This window comes from Bufo bufo, chromosome 6, assembly GCF_905171765.1.
Source record: "Bufo bufo chromosome 6, aBufBuf1.1, whole genome shotgun sequence".
Classification (NCBI taxonomy): Eukaryota; Metazoa; Chordata; class Amphibia; order Anura; family Bufonidae; genus Bufo; species Bufo bufo.
In genome coordinates, this window is record NC_053394.1 from 133,176,586 (window position 1) to 133,199,091 (window position 22,506).

General features: G+C 43.4%; 1 protein-coding gene across 1 annotated transcript; it reads left to right on the plus strand.

The window, feature by feature from the left end:
* The first annotated feature begins 8,442 nt into the window (after positions 1-8,442).
* On the plus strand, positions 8,443-21,434 carry STMN3 (stathmin 3). The gene is made up of 5 exons (XM_040436133.1): positions 8,443-8,484; positions 18,457-18,552; positions 18,624-18,799; positions 20,569-20,760; positions 21,179-21,434. Exons 1-5 carry the CDS (start codon positions 8,466-8,468, stop codon positions 21,236-21,238), a joined length of 543 nt encoding a protein of 180 aa, XP_040292067.1. The 5' UTR covers positions 8,443-8,465; the 3' UTR covers positions 21,239-21,434.
* The last annotated feature ends 1,072 nt before the right edge of the window (positions 21,435-22,506 follow it).

Genomic DNA, 22,506 nt, shown 5'->3' on the forward strand with positions numbered 1-22,506 from the left:
GCCGTTCTCAGTGTCCGAGAAGCCGTGGAGCGGGGCAGGGCGGGTGTTTGGAAAGGGTTTCTGTTATCTTTGGACCAGGCGAAGGCTTTTGACCGGGTGAACCATGAGTACCTGTGGTCTGTTCTCTTGTGGTATGGTCTACCAGGGAGGTTTGTAGACTGGTTAAAAACTTTGTACAAAGGGGCGGAGAGTTTCCCGTTGATTAACGGTTGGTCGGGTCGACCTTTTGGGGTGGCTTCTGGTGTCCGCCAGGGATGTCCTTTAAGCCCTTTGCTGTATGTGTTTGCGATTGATCCCTTCATTAGAAGGGTAGATCGTGGACCGTTGGCGGGGGTGGGGATGGAACTGGCGGTGCGGGGGCCATCTCTGAAGGTGGTGGCATACGCCGATGATGTCTCCATTCTTGCCTCCTCGGAGGATGAGGTGAGCTGGGTGATGTCGGAGGTGGACTGCTATTCAGAGGTTTCTGGGTCTCAGATCAACTGGGACAAATGTGAGACTCTCTGGCTAGGGGAAGGGGATCCTGTCTTCGATCTCCAGGGCACTCTTCCAGAACCTCAGAAGTCCGTAAAGATCTTAGGCATCAATTTTGGCCAGGATGGAGATTATCATCAGCAAAATTGGGAGAGTAGACTAAAAGATGTCGCCCAAAAGGTGGACCGTTGGAAGGGATGGTCTTTATCCCTCAGGGAAAGGGTTCACCTGTGCAAAGCCTACCTGATTCCCGTGCTTTTGTATCTAAGCAGTGTTTGTGTTTTGCCTGGGTCTCTCTGGGGTACGGTCTACAGCCTCTTTTTCCAGATGTTGTGGGGAAACAGGCTGAACCTAATCAGGAGAGAGGTTACTTACCGCACAAGGAGACTAGGCGGGTTGGATATGGTCAACCCTGTGGTATTCTTAACAAATACCTTTTTGAAAATTAATATTGCAAACCTCTGGAAAGAGAGGGCTCCTTTGTGGGTAATTTCCTGTAGGGAGTGGTTTCGGCCTTTCTTCCAGGAATGGGAGACAGGAGGGCGAGTGAAAGACCTACGTGCGTCACATGGATATCTTCCGGCTTACGTTGCCCCGGTTCTGAGAATCCTGAGACGGTGGGGTCTGGGGAAGGGAGAGGTGGAGACCATGTCGAGGTTTTCCCTTGACAGGAAGGTTCTATCTGACCTTTTTCAGGCCCCACTGGCCTTGAGGGACTGCCCAAGTCAGGATCTGGAGGGTGGGCTGTCTTTGTTGAATTCAGAAAGGATCCCTAAGAAAGTTTGGGATGTGACTTGGCGCTGCTTCCACGGTAAGCTATATGTAAGGGACAATGTGAAGTGTAGAAACTCTGAGGAAAGGGGTTGTCCCCGGGAGGAGTGTGGTAACCTGCTGGAAACCATGGACCACTTCTTACTTCATTGTCTCTTTAATATAGAGGTATACAAAAGGGTGGGGGCTTCCATCGGTTGGCCTAGGCTGGCCGCCCTGTCCTATGCGGAGTGGGCCTATGGGGCTTTCAAAGACCTTGGTGGGAGGGACCGTCGCACTTTATTCGTAGTTAGTGCAGTGGTTAGGCACCACATCTGGTGTGCACGGTGTCTAGTGTCAACAAAGAGTCACAAAATCCTCCCGGTGGAGACGGTATATAGGAACATCATGGGTGACCTGGTGAAGGTACGCTCTCTTGAGTACGAAAGGTGGGGGGACCCCAAGGCCTCTCGTCTGTGGAGGGGCTTCTGTTTTGGGGTTCCTTAGCTGAGTAGTGCTCTTTTCCTGGTGGTGGGCTGATATAGCTCACACATAGGTTTTTGTTTTGTTTTGTAGTAATGCAAGTATGGAAAGGCTTACGGGTACCGAACCATAGCTGGTTTAGGTGTAATAGTATTGGTTTATGGTGTCTATATTGTATTATATAGGTATGTTTTGTATTATGTTAGTGTATGATAATATTATATTATTATATTAGTATTGTTAAGTTTATAGTGGGGTTTAGTTAGGTTGGGAGGGGGCTGGGAGGGAGGAGGGAGTGTATATATTTTTGTTTTCTATTATATATTATATACATATATTAAAAAAAAAAAATTATAAAAAAAAAAAAAAAAAAATGGTGTTTTTTTGTTTATTGCAAACTGACTGACCCCAGTCCGACTGGGGAAAGACTAGGACTTCTCAAAGCTCGGGGTTTATCCCCTTGGAACTTTGGGGGTTATCAGTTTGCATATTTGCTGTGGACTGGTGGTGGGTTAGTTAGATTTAGTTCTATAAGTTGTATATAATTTGTATATCATTTGTATATAGTTTGTGTATATAGTCGGTATATAGTTTGTATATAGTTTATGTATATTGTGTATATATTTTATTTTATGGATTTTATGTATACGTGTAAGATGCAAATATGTAAATATGTATAGTATGGGGTTACGAAAGTGTTTTAAGTGTGAATAGTATTGTAGGTTCTAGTGGGGTGGTGGACTGGTCGGGATGGGTTTAGTCATGTGTTTCGTTTCTGTGTATAGATATTGTTATGGCCTTTTGTTATTTATTTACAAATTAAAAGAGTCCATATATACAGAATGAGAGCAGATACTGAGAATTACACCCAGTATACAGGACAAGAGAAGTGGTACTGTGCAGTGTCCATATATATAGGATAAGATCAGATACTCTGGATTACACCCAGTATACAAGAAAAGAGAAGTGGTACTGTGCAGTGTCCATACATACAGAAGAAGAGCAGATACTGAGAATTACACCCAGTATACAGGACAGGAGAAGTGGTACTGTGCAGTGTCCATATATACAGAATAAGATCAGATACTGAGAATTACACCCAGTATACAGGACAAGAGAAGTGGTACTGTGCAGAGTCCATATATACAGAATGAGAGCAGATGCTGAGAATTACACCCAGTATACAGGACAAGAGAAGTGGTACTGTGCAGAGTCCATATATACAGAATGAGAGCAGATACTGAGAATTACACCCAGTATACAGGACAAGAGAAGTGGTACTGTGCAGTGTCCATATATACAGGATAAGATCAGATACTCTGGATTACACCCTGTATACAGGACAGGAGAAGTGGTACTGTGCAGTATCCATACATACAGAATAAGAGCAGATACTGAGAGTTACACCCAGTATACAGGACAAGAGAAGTGGTACTGTGCAGAGTCCATATATACAGAATAAGAGCAGATACTAAGAATTACACTCAGTATACAGGACAGGAGAAGTGGTACTGTGCAGTGTCCATATATACAGAATAAGATCAGATACTGAGAATTACACCCAGTATACAGGACAAGAGAAGTGGTACTGTGCAGAGTCCATATATACAGAATGAGAGCAGATGCTGAGAATTACACCCAGTATACAGGACAAGAGAAGTGGTACTGTGCAGAGTCCATATATACAGAATGAGAGCAGATACTGAGAATTACACACAGTATACAGGACAAGAGAAGTGGTACTGTGCAGTGTCCATATATATAGGATAAGATCAGATACTCTGGATTACACCCAGTATACAAGAAAAGAGAAGTGGTACTGCGCAGTGTCCATACATACAGAAGAAGAGCAGATACTGAGAATTACACCCAGTATACAGGACAGGAGAAGTGGTACTGTGCAGTGTCCATATACACAGAATAAGAGCAGATACTGAGAATTGCCCCCAGTATACAGGACAAGATACTGTATATACTAGATACAGTAGGTAAATAGAGACAAGAAGAAACCAGCACCACATAGCACTGGGGAAATGGGTTCAAGCTTTAAAGGGGTTAACTAGTATACCCACAAAATTATGAAGCATATTGAAAGTGTACAATTAGAGGTAATGTGCCATTCTTGCAGATGTGACAGCTGAGGCTAGAGATTGGCAGCGTCGGTCACAGGACCTCATCACTTCCAGTCTGGCAGGGACCCGAAATGGCCTGGACAGGAGCCATGGTGCTTTAACAGTGGGACTGTAAATAGGTGGGGGGTGGTGGTGTTTTTTTCCTGTGGGTACACTTTACATCCACTGTTTAATTTTGGCATTAAAGGGGTTGTGTCACTTCAACAAATGGCATTTATCATGTAGAGAAAGTTAATACGAGGCACTTACTAATGTATTGTGATTGTCCATACTGCATCCTCTGCTGGCTGGATTCATTTTTCATCACATTATACATTGTTTGTATCCAGGGGTTATGACCACTGCTGCGGCGCAGATATGTGGAGCTGATGCTCATGTGTACCTATGCGTGCTCCCACCTGCACGTCCTATAGTGTGCAGACATGGCTTGGATTGCAGTGTGGTCATAACCATGGAAACGAGCAGTGTATAATGTGATGGAAAAATGAATCCAGCCAGCAAAGGAGGCAATATGGACAATCAGAATACATTAGTAAATGCCTTATACTAAAGTGGTTGTGTCTTCTCAAACACAGGATATGCCACTAATGTTGCAGATGATATGCCACTAATGTTGCGGATGCGGATTCCAGAGGTGGAACCTGCACCTATCTCTAGAACGGAGCCCGCAAAACCAGACATGCACGGCCACCCACTTTTCATTTCTATGGGAAATGAAATGAATGGAGGGCAGCCTTGCATGTTAACTTATGTTAACTTTGTCAATAGATAGATAGATAGATAGATAGATATAAAGGAATGTGGGCAGCACCACTGTCTGTAAGGTGCAGTCGGAGTGCCAGCGGCTGAGGAGGCGATCCACCTCCAAAGTATAAAAAAGAAGAAATTCCGCAGCACATCCAGGTAGTAGAGAAATAAAAAAGGCTTTATTCACCAGGCTTGCGACGTTTCAATCCTCTCAATGGGATTTTTCTCAAGCAGTGACTGCTTGAGAAAAATCCCATTGAGAGGATTGAAACGTTGCATGCCTGGTGAATAAAGCCTTTTTTATTTCTCTACTACCTGGATGTGCTGCGGAATTTCTTCTTTTTTAGATAGATAGATAGATAAACAGATGCAGTAGAGAGATATACTGTATATAGGTGGAATAGACAGGCAAAGGTACAGTAGAGAGATATAAGATATGCACTGCGTGCAGAATTATTAGGCAAATGAGTATTTTAACCACATCATCCTCTTTATGCATGTTGTCTTACTCCAAGCTGTATAGGCTCGAAAGCCTACTACCAATTAAGCATATTAGGTGATGTGCATCTCTGTAATGAGAAGGGGTGTGGTCTAATGACATCAACACCTTATATCAGGTGTGCATAATTATTAGGCAACTTCCTTTCCTTTGGCAAAATGGGTCAAAAGAAGGACTTGACAGGCTCAGAAAAGTCAAAAATAGTGAGATATCTTGCAGAGGGATGCAGCACTCTTAAAATTGCAAAGCTTCTGAAGCGTGATCATCGAACAATCAAGCGTTTCATTCAAAATAGTCAACAGGGTCGCAAGAAGCGTGTGGAAAAACCAAGGCGCAAAATAACTGCCCATGAACTGAGAAAAGTCAAGCGTGCAGCTGCCAAGATGCCACTTGCCACCAGTTTGGCCATATTTCAGAGCTGCAACATCACTGGAGTGCCCAAAAGCACAAGGTGTGCAATACTCAGAGACATGGCCAAGGTAAGAAAGGCTGAAAGACGACCACCACTGAACAAGACACACAAGCTGAAACATCAAGACTGGGCCAAGAAATATCTCAAGACTGATTTTTCTAAGGTTTTATGGACTGATGAAATGAGAGTGAGTCTTGATGGGCCAGATGGATGGGCCCATGGCTGGATTGGTAAAGGGCAGAGAGCTCCAGTCCGACTCAGACGCCAGCAAGGTGGAGGTGGAGTACTGGTTTGGGCTGGTATCATCAAAGATGAGCTTGTGGGGCCTTTTCGGGTTGAGGATGGAGTCAAGCTCAACTCCCAGTCCTACTGCCAGTTTCTGGAAGACACCTTCTTCAAGCAGTGGTACAGGAAGAAGTCTGCATCCTTCAAGAAAAACATGATTTTCATGCAGGACAATGATCCATCACACGCGTCCAAGTACTCCACAGCGTGGCTGGCAAGAAAGGGTATAAAAGAAGAAAATCTAGTGACATGGCCTCCTTGTTCACCTGATCTGAACCCCATTGAGAACCTGTGGTCCATCATCAAATGTGAGATTTACAAGGAGGGAAAACAGTACACCTCTCTGAACAGTGTCTGGGAGGCTGTGGTTGCTGCTGCACGCAATGTTGGTGGTGAACAGATCAAAACACTGACAGAATCCATGGATGGCAGGCTTTTGAGTGTCCTTGCAAAGAAAGGTGGCTATATTGGTCACTGATTTGTTTTTGTTTTGTTTTTGAATGTCAGAAATGTATATTTGTGAATGTTGAGATGTTATATTGGTTTCACTGGTAAAAATAAATAATTGAAATGGGTATATATTTGTTTTTTGTTAAGTTACCTAATAATTATGCACAGTAATAGTCACCTGCACACACAGATATCCCCCTAAAATAGCTAAAACAAAAAACAAACTAAAAACTACTTCCAAAAATATTCAGCTTTGATATTAATGAGTTTTTTGGGTTCATTGAGAACATGGTTGTTGTTCAATAATAAAATGAATCCTCAAAAATACAACTTGCCTAATAATGCTGCACTCCCTGTATAGGTAGGAAGGCAGATAGAGTGGAACAGATATTAGATAAGTAGATAGACAGAGGGAGATAGATATAAGATAGATGTAGACAGATAGATACATAGGTAGGAGGATAGACAGACAGATGGAGACAGATATAAGATATATAGGTAGGAAGGCAGATAGATAGAGGGAGATAGATCTAGACAGACAGATAGAAATAAGAGACGGAGGAAAATAGAAATAAGATAAATTAATAGACGCATATAAGTTAGATATAGACCGATACAATAGATAGATATAAGAGATAGGTAGGTGGGTAGATAGACAAAGGAGATATATATAAGATATATAGGTAGGAAGTTAGCTAGAGGGATAGAGATATTAGATAGATAATTAGGTAGGTAGGTAGGTAGGTAGACAAAGAAAGATGTATATTAGGTAGATAGACAGAGACAGATACAAGATAAGATAGATATAGACAGAGGGAGATAGATATAAGATGGATGGAAAGACAGAAGGAGATATAAGATAGATAGGAGATAGATATAAGAGAGATTGATAGACAGACAGAGGGAGATAGATATAAAATGGATGGAAAGACAGAAGGAGATATAAGATAGACAGAGGGAGATAGATATAAGATGGATGGATAGACAGAGGGAGATAGATATACAGTATAATAGAAAGACAGAAGGAGATAGATATAAGATGGATGGATAGACAGAAGAAGATAGATATAAGATGGATAGACAGAGGGATATAGATATAAGATGGATGGATAGACAGAGGGAGATAGATATAAGATGGATAGACAGAGGGATATAGATATAAGATGGATGGATAGACAGAGGGAGATAGATATAAGATGGATAGACAGAGGGAGATAGATATAAGATGGATGGATAGACAGAGGGAGATAGATATAAGATGGATAGACAGAAGGAGATAGATATAAGATGGATGGATAGACAGATGTATATAGATATAAGATGGATGGATAGACAGAGGGAGATAGATATAAGATGGATAGACAGAGGGATATAGATATAAGATGGATGGATAGACAGAGGGAGATAGATATAAGATGGATAGACAGAGGGAGATAGATATAAGATGGATGGATAGACAGAGGGAGATAGATATAAGATGGATAGACAGAGGGAGATAGATATAAGATGGATGGATAGACAGAAGAAGATAGATATAAGATGGATAGACAGAGGGATATAGATATAAGATGGATGGATAGACAGAGGGAGATAGATATAAGATGGATAGACAGAGGGAGATAGATATAAGATGGATGGATAGACAGAGGGAGATAGATATAAGATGGATAGACAGAAGGAGATAGATATAAGATGGATAGACAGAGGGATATAGATATAAGATGGATGGATAGACAGAGGGAGATAGATATAAGATGGATGGATGGACAGAGGGATATAGATATAGGATGGATAGACAGAGGGATATATATAAGATATATAGACAGAGGGATATAGATATAAGATGGATAGAAAGAGGCATGTATAATTTGGGAATCCACAGGGGGTCTGGCAGCTGACAGAGGCAGGGGCGTTGGGTGTGTACTGCCCCAGAGTGGGGGTGGTCCCTGCTCTGACAATAGTGCTGGGTGTGCCTGTGCATCCTTCCACCTCTATTAGTGTCTGTGGCCGCAGGAATCTGGAGGAGCCCCCCTCATCTCCCTGCCGCCACCTCCAGTGAGGGTGACCCCGAGCCCCCCACCTCGCTGTCTCCTGCACCGTCCACCCCACCTCCACCTCTGTCTCCTCCCTCTGCCTGGATCCCCCAGAGCTGAGTCAGGCGTTCCCTCTCTCTTCCACAGCATTGCAGTACTCCGCCACCCAGCACCATCTCCACGCCGCATCCCTCAGCACCATGGTCAGCACCGTGTCAGGTAGGCACCGCACAGCCTCGCCCTCTCCTGCCATCAGCAGACAGATGCTCTATCCAGAACCAGGACGATAAATGACCCGCCATCTGCCTGCACACGGGGGTCTCTGGGTGTGGTGGGCTGCCCATTTTTCTATATGTCTGCAATATCTGAGTACGATATGTGGCTGCCTCTTCTAGCATGTTTTCCACATGGATGCATATGGCAGTGCCCAGCTCCCTACGTACATCCAGCATCCATTTTCTGCCTCTCATTGCATTGAGGGTGTGTGATGATGATGATGATGATACCTGAGCCTTCAGCACATCTGCTGTCTCATGCATTGTACACATCTGCCCATCCTCACTGCCCTTGGCACACAGGATTATTTGGTTAATTGTTAGTAATGTACTGGTAACAGCATCTCACAATGCAGCAGGACCATGGCTTACTGTCATTGAATGAACCCCCCGCAGATCTACTGGATCTGCCTTCCGCCTGCATGGGTGGGATTTCTTTGGATATGGCACTAAGCAGTTGTTTTATTAAAGGGGATACAAGAAGGCATCTCAACTGGTATTGTGCCACCTCAGGGGTCTTATCAATGTTGGGGTGTTGTCTTCTTAGCGTCTTTTCCCAGGGAGTGGCTGCTGGTGAGGGCATCTCCATATCTTGCTATGCATTTATCCTACTCCCTATGTGTTGCACCAGCCCCTAGGGATCAGATTCCCCCTTCTGCTTTTCACCGTGGGTGTGAGGCGAATCAATGGACAGTGCAGAGACTAGTCCATATCTGTAAAGCTCCAGTCATCATGCCCTTCCTATTGTCTCCATGCTGCCTGCAATGCTGGCTGAGCCTGGGCGTCCATCCTTAGGGCTGGGATTTATGGGTGGAGAGTGCTGAGAATGCAATAGGGGGTGGGAGGCTGTCATCTATAGAAGAAGATGTCTGGAATTATTTGGCATCTAGTTTCCAGTGCAGGAGAATGGTAGAATGAAGACCTATAGATAAAATACTAGATCTACTGGAGACGCCTAGATCTATCTTCAGACGCCTGGGAATGTTGCTCTCCGCGCATCCAGTTCTTGGGAGGTGGCTTGATTGTACAGTATCTGTGCTCTGAATGCATTAGATCAGGGATGCTCAACCTGAGGCCCTCCAGCTGTTGCAAAACTACAACTCCCAGCATGTCCAGACAGCCTACAGCAGGGCATGATGGGAGTTGTAGTTTTACAACAGCTGGAGGGCCGCAGGTTGAGCATCACTGCATTAGATGAAGCTGTGCAATACATGGGTTGTCCAGTAGCTTAATTTAAAAGGGCTGTCCACTTCTTTTCCACGGATGGCCTATCCTCAGGACAGACCTTCAGTATCTGATCGGTGGCAGTCCAGCAGCCTGCACTCCCATGATCAGCTGTTTTGGAGTAGGTCCGGTGCTGGAACTGCACGGCTCCCTCCATCGTGCAGTGGATAGAGCTTGCAACGCTGCTACCATTCCCTTTAATGGGGGCAGTGCTGCACTAACCAGCTCCATCCACTGTACCGTTGTACCAACTGTCACCACCGGAGCTACCCGAAACAGCTTATTGGCTGGGGTGCAAGGTGTTGGACCCTCGCCAATCAGATATTGATGGTCTGTCCTGAGGATAGGCCATCAGTAGTAAAGGTGTGGACAACCCCTTTAAAATAACAACAGGAAATTTGATAAAATGTAAAAAATAAAAAAAACACCTATTACTTATGTCTTAAATCCTCCACTGTTCCGGTGATCCCCACTAGAGATGCTGTACATCCACATGACCACTGCAGCCAACCACTGGCCTTTGCTACCATGCTTGTGTGTACGGCACAAGACCACTGATTGGCTGCAGAGGTCACATGGATATACGGCAAGTTATTGCTGCAGGAAGATATACACTAGCGAGGACCACTGGAGGATAGACAATTGACCTGTTAGCAGGTAAGTAAAAGTTTTATTTTTATTTTATAGAAGATTGGTTAATGTCTCAAACTCACATAGTCAGCAGCAGTATCTAATGGTGCAGGAAAGAAGTGATGATATCAGTCACACATATGGATGTAAATCGGTGGTGACCTGGACTCCTGCCTCCTGAAGAGCACTACAGTCACAGCCTCTACCCCAACAGGTGATGTCAGGGGAAAGTGGGATCGGGCATGTTCGAATGCCTGATCCTCTTGTTCTAAATGGAGATGGTGTGTGGCAGCAATTAATACTGGCCATAAGCAGAATATATGTAGAATTTCAATGTGCTTGACCCTTTTGTTCTTGGGACAATAAGGCTCCTGCCAGAGGTGTCTGACAGTGCCTTTCTTCCCTCTCCCATTTACAACATATGCATGCTTGGCCGAGTATGCATGTGTATAGCGGGACTGGGAGAGAGAGCTGTCATCTGAATGGCCGAGCTGTTCAGTTATCTCATGAGCATGGCCGGCTTTACTCGCCTTTCCCAATGATGACACATGTATGCTTGGCCGACCCAAGTATGGGGGAGTGGTCAACAATAGCTTTCTATTCTGCCGACAGCTATTAAAGGGCGGCATCTGTAGGTTTAGTGTTGCTTTGATGCAAGCTGTTTTCACGGCGAGACGAATAACCTGCAAAGTGGAATTTTATAGAAATTACTTTGAGAAGATGAATAGGCTCCCAAAGGAAATGTAAAGATATATTTCTGATGTCATCAAAAAATTGCCGTTACAGATGTAGTAATGGAAATGACATAGTTAGTTATGAATTAAAGAGATAGGAGATAGATAAGAGATAGATAGATAACAGATGGATAGATAGGAGATAGATAAGAGATAGATAACAGATGGATAGATAGATAGATAGATAACGGATGGATAGATAGATAAAATAAAGTTACAGAGAAGGGTCACCGAGTGCTGAGGTCCATTGTGCATAAAAATCACCAACGCTCTGATGACTCAATAACTGCAGAGTTAAAACCTCCTCTGGCATTAACATCAGCACAAAATCTGTGCACCAGGAGCTTCATGGCCTGGGTTCCTATGGATGACCAGCTGCATGCAAGCCTTACATCACCAAGCACAATACCAAGCGTCACATGGAGTGGTGTAAAGCATGCTGCCACTGGACTCTGGAGCAGTGGAAACGAGTTCTGTGGAGTTATGAATTACACTTTTCTATCTGGCCACATGGTGGATGGGTCTGGGTTTGGAGAATGCCAGGAGAATGTTGCATTATGTCAACTGTAAAGTTTGGTGGAGGAGGGATTACGCTATGGGGTTGTGTTTTAGGGGTTGACCCCTTAGTTCCAGCGAAGGGACTTTTAGTTCTTCAGGATACCAAGACATTTTGGATAACTGTGTGCTTACAACTTTGTGGGAACAGTTTGGGGAATGCCCATCTCGGTTCCAGCATGACTGTGCCCCAGACCACAAAGCAAGGACCATAAAGGCATAGTTGGGTGAGTTTGGCGTAGAAGAACTTGTCTGGCTCACAAAAAGCTCTGACCTCAACCATCAAACACCTTTGGGACGAACCAGAATAAAAGACTGTGAGCCAGGCCGTCTTATCCAACATCAGTGTCTGACCTCACGAATGCTCTTCCCAAAAAACCAAGAAGAGTGGGGAGTTGTGGTCAGGGGCCTCTATATTAATGGCTATGTATTTAGAATAGGATGTCAAAGCTCCTGTAGGTGGAATGTGTAGGTGTTTCAATACTTTTGTCCATATAGTGTAGAGAGATAGATGGGGTCCTCTCTATTGTCACCAGTGCAGTGTTTCCGAAAATGTCCTCTCAAACCCCAGTGAGGTTTACTACAGTCACATCTAAACTTTTTACCAAAACTCCACTTTGAACACAAGTTTAGTTTATATAATTTTGAATCAATGTCATTGCTTATTAAATATCAACATTTTTTACCAACATCAAGTCATGTCCAGGGTATATAAAGCAGAAGGCTCTCTGGTTCTGCTATTCCCTTTGTAGCCAGTCATCTCTGTCATCTTCCTGTTTTATACCCAGGACACACACTCATTCTGTTGCCAGTTGCCTGTCATGTCTGACAATTGGTAATTAAGGTTGAAAGCTGGCGCCAGGTTTTCGCCTCCCTAGGGGAGGGAAGCTTGTACACGAGGCAGCTGATTAGGACTGGGTATTTGGGCAGAGACTTTGAGTGTCCTTGGTGACATGTCTGAGCCTCAGAGCCTTTTCTACGGCTTGGTGCTGTTGTTTTGCTTGCACTAAGTGCTGGTTTTCTCCCGAAATTCAATCATTATATCGTTTCTAGCATCATCTAATATTGTGGTCTCTCAACTTCAAGGAAAAATGTCAGCTCATCTGAAACCATACAGATGCACAGACAAACAGGGCAGCATGGAGAAGAAAGACGAGAAGAAGATAGATTCCAGCATCCGGTCTCAGGCTTTATTTGAATATCTCCATAAAATGAATCGGGGAAAGCTACATAGTCACCACTTACGCATTTCAGGCCAACTTGTTTCCTTAAATATAGCAAAGAAATGAGTGAGCATGAGAAGTATATAATTAGAAAACCACCAGACATAAAAAAAAGTGGAACCATACATATAAAAATGCCAATATATGCACATAATATATAAAAAAAAAAAGATCACAAAACTGAAACATCAAAATGTCACCGGTAAATCAGAACATAAAGAAGTAAATATAGTATAGACCAGGGATCATCAACCTCCGGCACTCAAGCTGTTCTGAAACTACAACTCCCAGAATGCTCCTTTCACTTCTATGCGAGTTACAAGAATAGCTGAGTAAGTGTGCATGCTGGGAGTTGTAGTAGTTTCACAGCAGCTGGAGTACCAAAGATTGCTGATCCCTGGTATAGGAGGTATAGAAGTATATATATATATATATATATATATATATATATATGATTAAAGGGGTCATCCAACATTTTGATATTGACGGCCTATCCTCAGGATAGATTATCAATATCTGATTGTTGGGGGTCCAACTCCCAGCTTAGAAACATAGAATGTGTCGGCAGATAAGAACCATTTGGCCCATCTAGTCTGCCCAATATACTGAATACTATGGCCCTATCTTATATGAAGGATGGCCGTATGCCTATCCCATGCATGCTTAAACTCCTCCACTGTATTTGCAGCTACCACTTCTGCAGGAAAGCTATTCCATGCATCCACTACTCTCTCAGTAAAGTAATACTTCCTGATATTACTTTTAAACCTTTGCCCCTCTAATTTAAAACGATGTCCTCTTGTAGCAGTTTTTCTTCTTTTAAATATTCTCTCCTCTTTTACCTTGTTGATTCCCTTTATGTATTTAGAAGTTTCTATCATATCCCCTCTGTCTCGTCTTTCTTCCAAGCTATACATGTTAAGGTCCTTTAATCTTTCCTGGTAAGTTTTATCCTGCAATCCATGTACCAGTTTAGTAGCTCTTCTCTGTACTCTCTCCAAAGTATCAATATCCTTCTGGAGATATGGTCTCCAGTACTGAGCACAATACTCCAAATGAGGTCTCACTAGTGCTCTGTAGAGCGGCATGAGCACCTCCCTCTTTCTACTGGTAATGCCTCTCTCTATACACCCAAGCATTCTGCTAGCATTTCCTGCTGCTCTATGGCATTGTCTGCCTACCTTTAAGTCTTCTGAAATAATGACCCCTAAATCACTTTCCTCAGATACTGAGGTTAGGACTGTATCACTTTATATTCTGCTCTTGGGTTTTTACGCCCCATGTGCATTATCTTGCACTTATCCCCACCAAATAGCTTTTTAAAGAGGTAGTGGCGCTCTTGTAAGCACTGTGGCTTCCTCACAGCATACCAAGCACAGTGCCATACATTGTATAGTGTCTGTTCTTGGTATTACCGCTCAGATCCATTCACTTGAACGGGACTGAGCTGTGCCTAGACCATGTAATTGATGAATGTGATGTCACTGGCCTAGGAAGATGCCGCAGCGCTCACTGAAGCAAAGCGACTTCTTCAAACATCCTCATCCTGAGGCTAGGCCATCAATATCAGAATCTCGGACAACCCTTTTATTAATGGAGAATAAAATCATACCTCCAAAATACCTCCCTGCTGTGGAGTTTGCGTCGATGGTCACATCCTCATAATGGAGGATTAAAGGGATTATGTCATGATTAAGGTAAAAAAATATTAAATCAGACATCATACAGTACACGACAATGTCTTTCTAAGGGCTCATTCAGACGGCCGTATGCTGTTGGCAAAAATACTGAATGCTATCCTTTTTTTGCGGATCCGCAAAAAAACGGATAGCATTCAGTATTTTTGTGGACCTATAGACTTCAATGGGGCCATGTACTGATTTTCACGGACAAGTATAGGACATGTTTCATTTGTTTTGCGGAACCGTGGAATAGAAAAGGGCCCCATAGAAGTGAATGGGTCAGCATCTAATCCGCAAAAAAATGGATCCGCATTTTTGCAGATAGCATACGGCCGTCTGAATGAGCCCTAACAAAGCTAAAACCAGCCCTATACCTCAAATGATCCCAAAGCTCTCTCTATTCATTGCTCCAATTGCTCTGCTAGATTGTTTCCAGGCTGGCAGCTCTGGGGGTGTGTCCTTTCTCTGGGGTGTGTCCTTTCTCTGGGGGGGGGGTGTCCTTTCTCTGGGGTGTGTCCTTTCTCTGGGGGGGGGGGGTCCTTTCTCTGGGGTGTGTCCTTTCTCTGGGGGTGTGTCCTTTCTCTGGGGGTGTGTCCTTTCTCTGGGGGGGTGTCCTTTCTCTGGGGGGTGTCCTTTCTCTGGGGGTGTGTCCTTTCTCTGGGGGGGGGGGATTCCTTTCTGTTGTGGCTCTCTCCCCATAACTCTCACAGCTTCTAACAGTATATATGGCCGATGGCAGTTGAAGAATGGAACTGAGCACTTTCGACCTCCTCAGTAGTTGGACGTGCACATTACTACATTGACTGTGAAGTGCTCCCTACATTGAACTCCTTCCAACCAGGAAACCACTACATCTGTCACTCAGAGCAGAGGGGAGGGGCCGTAAAGCAGCAAAGTAATGCCCCGCCCTGGCATTTGCAAGAGCATAATTTGGCATAATAAAACTTCATATTCAAGCTACTATGAAAAAAGCCCCATAAAAGGTATGATTGCACTGCTCTTCCCAGCCCCTACCTAGTGCTGTCAGCAGTTCAGCATGGTCAAAACTGCTGACAGACTCCGTTTAATTTGTTCCAAAAATATAGGTTAGATGCTTTGCAACACATTTCTTATTTATTTTAGACATTTTTTGTGCCTCACTCACCAAGGGCTGGCAGGGGCTTATCAGAAAAGAGGCGTGGATTAAGATGCACCAATGTGCCCCAAAACTGCATCAAAATGTTGGCACAGAATTCTGCTGCTCACAGTGAGTCCAATGGGAGCAGCACTGTATTAGCAAGCTCGCTCCACTACAATGGCTCTGACTTCTGGTGATGGAACTCCACCAAACAGCTGATCAGCAGCGGTTCCACACCGCTGTTCAGTTGGTGATAGCCTATCCTGAGGATAGGCCATCACTTACTAAAAGCTGGACAACCCCTTTGAACTGATTTTTAATGCAACCAGATAATGAGCTTGGTAGTTTATTATATGGCCACATAGCCAGCTGAGATGACAGCATGGGCAGTGTCATAGACGCTGGGCTGTCCGTCATACATCTCCTCCCTTTTAGTCGTGCAGGCCCCTCACTATTACATGCCTAGCACCGTGTCAGTTTCATGGTGCCAATGGTGCCAGCTCATATCGTGCAGTTGACAGGAACAGGGAGAGCCTGACTGACGCTGACTAGAGCCCAGGCAACATCCCCACTGCACAGGCATATAGGACCAGATAAGAATGGCATACTATGTCTTGCACAGCTAGGGTTCACACCTGGCCAATAAACTACCAGCCTAGTTGGTATTACCAGCAGGAGGCTGGTGGCAGTATTTTATTTTTACCAGCACATAGAAGTGAAGGTAATTTTTAGTTTGCTAAGGAGGTATGTATGGGCTAGCCCCTTGCTACTAACAGCTGTATCTCAGGCTGTACAGCACCCAGAGATATGAGCTAGGTCTTGTTTTAAAGCAAATAATCTAACATCTGCAGATCTAACTCTCCACCCGATTTCCAAGAGTTATACATTGGGTGGTATGGTGGTTAGCACCTCAATCCTGGTCTTGTGTTAAAGCCTATATTCTTAGCTTTAAAAGAAGACCTCACCTCTCTAGGTGCTCTACAGCCTGAGATATTCCAGGCTGAAGCAGTTCCACCTCCATCAGCCAGACAGGATGGAGGAGGTGAACTGGGGTCAGTGGGGGATATGCTGGCAGACTGCAGGGACCCAGGAGAGGTATAGATCCTTCTGTCCCCATGTATTTGTACATGACCGCAGGGGAGGGGGTTCGTTCACATCTGCAAGGGATGCTCTGTCAAGAGCCTCTTTTGCAAATTCCGTAAAAAATACTGGACAAAGTAGAGCAGCAAGCTGCAAATTTTTGTCAAGTAAAATACTAGGTATCTAATTGAAACCAGATCCCATTATAGTCAATGGGAGTGATTGCCCACCTTATCACCCCTCTGCGTCTAATTAGCTACATTCACACGACTGTATGTGTTTTGTGGCAAAAAAAAACGATGACGTTCCGCATGGCATCCATTTTTTTTTGGGCGGATCCATTGTAACAATGCCTATCCTGTCAGCAAAACGGACAAGAATAGGACATGTTCTATCTCTTTTGCGGGGCTACGGAACGGACATACGGATGCGGATAGCACACGGTGTGCTGTCCGCATTTTTTGCAGACCCATTGAAATGAATGGGTCTGCTTCCTATCCGCAAAAAAAAACTATGTATATTTTTGCGGGCTGCAAAAAACATCCGCTAAAAATACGGATGACGTCCGTGTGCATTCTGTATTTTGCGTAACGGAACAGCTGGCCCCTAGTAGAACAGTCCTATCCTTCTTCGTAATTTGGACAATACTAGGACATGGAACGGAAATACGGACAAAAGGAATGCACACGGAATAACGTCAGTTTTTTGCGGACCCATTGAAATGAATGATTCCGCATACGGTCCACAAGAAAAACTGAACGGACATGGAAAGAAAATACATTCTTGTGCATGAGCCCTAAGGCTGTTTTATTGAGGCCACAGCCCAGAAGTTTACCAGCGTCCAGACACAGCATCAAGCTACATAGTGCTCTCGGCCAAGTGTTATCCTTCATTAACCTTGTCCTGCTCACGTGAGGGAAAGTCATTGTTGGACTGAGGTTCCTGGGGCCTACCAGAGAAAATTATTCCTGAGGCCCAAACCCTATATCATCAATAAACTTTAATAGGTTTTAAATCACAGAAATAGACTCAATTGGTAACTGACTGGGTCCAAAGGCCGCCAATTTTTTTTTTCTCCTGGATATTTAGGGCCCATTATGGTATCCGAGCCTAGGCCCACTGGAGGATCCTTTGGTGGTCCAGGTGGTAAATCTAGGCAATCCCATGAGCCAAAGAGTTAGCTAAGGTGAGTTCTCCCTTATGACCACTCTGTTCTGTTTACACAGAGGGTTTATTACAATTTATAAGTATTTGGTACAATGTCTAGGCAGTCTCCTATAAGACAAATAGTGCCTTTAGGTCAGTTCTTGCCATCAGTGAGCTAATCCTTCATCCATGGCTGATGTTTTACAATGAGTAAAGTCTAGGCAATCCCTAAACAGTTACATTCAGCTTGGTTATTTCCTTCCATAAGCTAGTCTTGCTCACACAGTTGACGGTTTGTTACAGTGTGTGTTCTTGGACCATATCTTGCCATTCTTGTTTGTTAATTTTACAGTACCAGTGAAGAGAAAAGCTCTGAGCAGGCTAACAGGCGCCACTTATCAACATGTCTCCATTCTAGTGAAGAGTACCATTCTTTTGCAGTGGGCATCATCATACAATGTCACCAGCAATGGCTGAATACTAAAGGGAACCTTCATTCACTAAGTCACGTCATTTCTCTTGCAGCCTACAAAGAGAAGATGAAGGAGCTATCTATGCTGTCCTTGATCTGCTCCTGCTTTTACTCGCAGCCTCATCCCAAGACAATCTACGAGTATGAAGGTGAGAAAAAGTCATATTCTTCCTGAGAAAGTTGAACTCTGTGATATGATAATGGTCTTATGTGTCCACAGACATGGAGGTGAAGCAGCTCAACAAAAGAGCATCAGGGCAGAGCTTTGAGGTGATCTTGAAATCTCCTACAGACTTGTCCCCAGATGGTCCTCCACTGGCCATCTCTCCTAGGAAGAGGGAGGTTTCCTTGGAAGAACTGCAAAAGAGGCTGGAGGCTGCTGAGGAGAGGAGGAAGGTACTTTGTGAACGTGCAATCCTTAATTTGCTGCTTCTTCAACTTTAGTAAGGTGCACGGGTTATATCATATAGCAATATTCTGCTATATAAATATATGTACAACTGGTATAATTCATGCATCTTGTATATAGTGATATGGACCATGCTGGTATTACCTGGGCATGTCCTGTATATAATTATATATGTACAGCTGGTATAAGTTATACCTCTTCTTGTATACAGTGATATGGACCATGCTGGTATAACCTGGGTATCTCGCATATATAATTATATATGTACAGCGGGTATAAGTTATACGTCTTCTTGTATATAGTGCTATGGACAATGCTGGTATAACCTGGACATCTTCTGTATATAATTATATATGTACAGCTGGTGTATGTTATACATCTTCTTGTATATAGTGATATGGACCATGCTGGTATAACCTGGGCATCTCCTGTATATAATTATATATGTACAGCTGGTATAAGTTATACATCTTCTTGTATACAGTGATATGGACCATGCTGGTATAACCTGGGTATCTACTGTATATAATTATATATGTACAGCTGGTATAAGTTATACATCTTCTTGTATATAGTGATATGGACCATGCTGGTATAACCTGGGCATCTTCTGTATAGAATTATATATGTACAGCTGGTATGAGTTATACATCTTTTTGTATATAGTGTTATGGACCATGCTGGTATAACCTGGGTATCTACTATATATAATTATATATGTACAGCTGGTATACGTTATACATCTTCTTGTATACAGTGATATGGACCATGCTGGTATAACCTGGGTATCTACTGTATATAATTATATATGTACAGCTGGTATAAGTTATACATTTTGTATACAGTGATATAGACCATGCTGGTATAACCTGGGTATCTTCTGTATATAATTATATATGTACATCTGGTATAAGTTATACGTCTTCTTGTATATAGTGATATGGACCATGCTGGTATAACCTGGGCATCTTCTATATATATTTATATATGTACAGCTGGTGTAAGTTATACATCTTCTTGTATATAGTGTTATGGACCATGCTGGTATAACCTGGGTATCTACTATATATAATTATATATGTACAGCTGGTATACGTTATACATCTTCTTGTATACAGTGATATGGACCATGCTGGTATAACCTGGGTATCTACTGTATATAATTATATATGTACAGCTGGTATAAGTTATACATTTTGTATACAGTGATATAGACCATGCTGGTATAACCTGGGTATCTTCTGTATATAATTATATATGTACATCTGGTATAAGTTATACGTCTTCTTGTATATAGTGATATGGACCATGCTGGTATAACCTGGGCATCTTCTATATATATTTATATATGTACAGCTGGTGTAAGTTATACATCTTCTTGTATATAGTGATATGGACCATGCTGGTATAACCTGGGTATCTCATGTATATAATTATATATGTACAGCTGGTATAAGTTATATATCTTCTTGTATATAGTGATATGGACCATGCTGGTATAACCTGGGTATCTCATGTATATAATTATATATGTACAACTGGTATAAGTTATATATCTTCTTGTATATAGTGATATGGACCATGCTGGTATAACCTGGGTATCTTCTATATATAATTATATATGTCCAACTGGTAAAAGTTATACATCTTCTTGTATATAGTGATATGGACCATACTGGTATAACCTGGGCCTCTTCAGTTATATAAGTCTAACAGATAGATCATATCTACCATATAACTTGTTTTTCCCTCCCAGACTCAGGAAGCTCAGGTGCTGAAACAGCTTGCTGAGAAGCGGGAACACGAGAGGGACGTTCTGCACAGGGCAATAGAAGACAATAACAACTTCAGCCGAATGGCTGAGGAAAAACTCAACTACAAGATGGACCTGAGCAAGGAGATACGTGATGCCCACTTGGCGGCTCTCAGGGAGCGTCTCCGTGAGAAGGTATTGGTTTCTCTATATCTGGCGAGGTATCGCTATTGGATTATGCAGACACGATTCATTATGCTTCACACGTCACATTGTTTTCTACTCTAGTCACATCTAAAGCTGCAAATAGAATTCCTATCAGGCTGCAGGAAATGACGTCTCTCTGCTTCCCCATGGTGGTTCAGTGTATGTACAGCTCTGTTGGGCCACATACAGAAGCCTGATGTAGAAAAAGCTGCACAAAGTGTACAGTGCGGTGCACTATACTAGCTCAGCAAACAGGGGAGCAGTGCTGACAAATTCCAAGTGTCCACTTTTTCTGTAGGGCTCTGCTTGCTCTGTGAATGAAAATTAACCCTATCTATCCTAAGTGTTCCAGTACTTACCAATTCTGTTCCATTGTATAATCATCTCTCTCCTTGTGTTGCTCCAGGAGCTTCATGCAGCAGAGGTCCGCAGGAACAAGGAGCAACGGGAGGAGATGTCTGGATAGAAGCCGCTGCTGCTGTAGACTTCCACCCCAGCTCCCAGAAAGAAAAAAAAAAAACAGCAAACAAAACTATTTTATGTACATTTCATTTGTCACTTCATCTCACAATCCCCATCTGACTCCCCCATATCTCCTGATCTGTCACCATCGTGACCCGGTCGCCCTGGAGTAATGCGGTTCATAAGGTTTATGCCATAAGGTTCGCACGTCTGCAGATTCTTCCAGAGAATTATGCCCCTTGCATATTTAATTTTTAAACCATATAAATTACAATTGTTCGACCATTTGGAGTCCAGTTCATTGTGTGATATGGGCAATGAATGAAAGGGATTGAAATGAAATTTAAAGGACACCTGTCAGCAGATTTGTACCTATGACACTGGCTGACCTGTTACACGTGCACTTGGCAGCTGAAGGCATCTGTGTTGGTCCCATGTTTATATGTGCCCTCATTGCTGAGAAAAACGAGGGGGGCGTCTAGGAGCAATGGAGGCAATGGGGGCGTTTCCATTACTCCTAGAGGCTCAGCTCTCTCTGCAACTGCCGCGCCCTCTCCACTTTGACAGGGCCAGGCAGTGAAAACATCATTTGTCAATCAAATTGGACAGGGTGTGGCAGTTGCAGAGAGAGCGGAGCCTCCAGGTGTAAAGGCAACGCCCCCATTACTCCTAGAAGCTCATTTGCATATATTAAAACATCATTCTTCAACACAGATGCCTTCAGCTGCCAAGCGCACATGCAACAGGTCAGTCACTTTAAAGGGGACCTACCACAGGGGTGCAACCATTGCCACATTCAATCTGAATTACTAAGGGGTTATAATCCCACTGACATGAGCCTTGACTCCTTAGACACTGAAGTCTTTCATGGAGGGTTCAGAACACAGAAAGGGAACATGTGCCAAGGTGGCACTCAGGGAGAGGGGGTATTCAGTGCACAAGTATTACCGATGTTATAGATACTTTAAGAAAACGTATTCTCCCTATAATATATATTGATGGCAGAGGTCAGAGCCAGACATTGCTATTCGTCCGGCAGTGGTATACTTGCTCAGTCAACGGCTGTCCCCTTCATATCTAAGTTCAGTTCCCCCTAGCCATGGAGAGGAGTGGGAGTTGTAAGCCAGAAGCTAAAATGTGGCCGTAATACAATGGCCTAAGGGTACTTTCACACTTGCGGCAGAGGAATCCGGCAGGCAGTTCCGGCGACGGAACTGCCTGCCGGATCCGTAAAAACGTATGCCACCTGATGGCATTTGTAAGACTGATCAG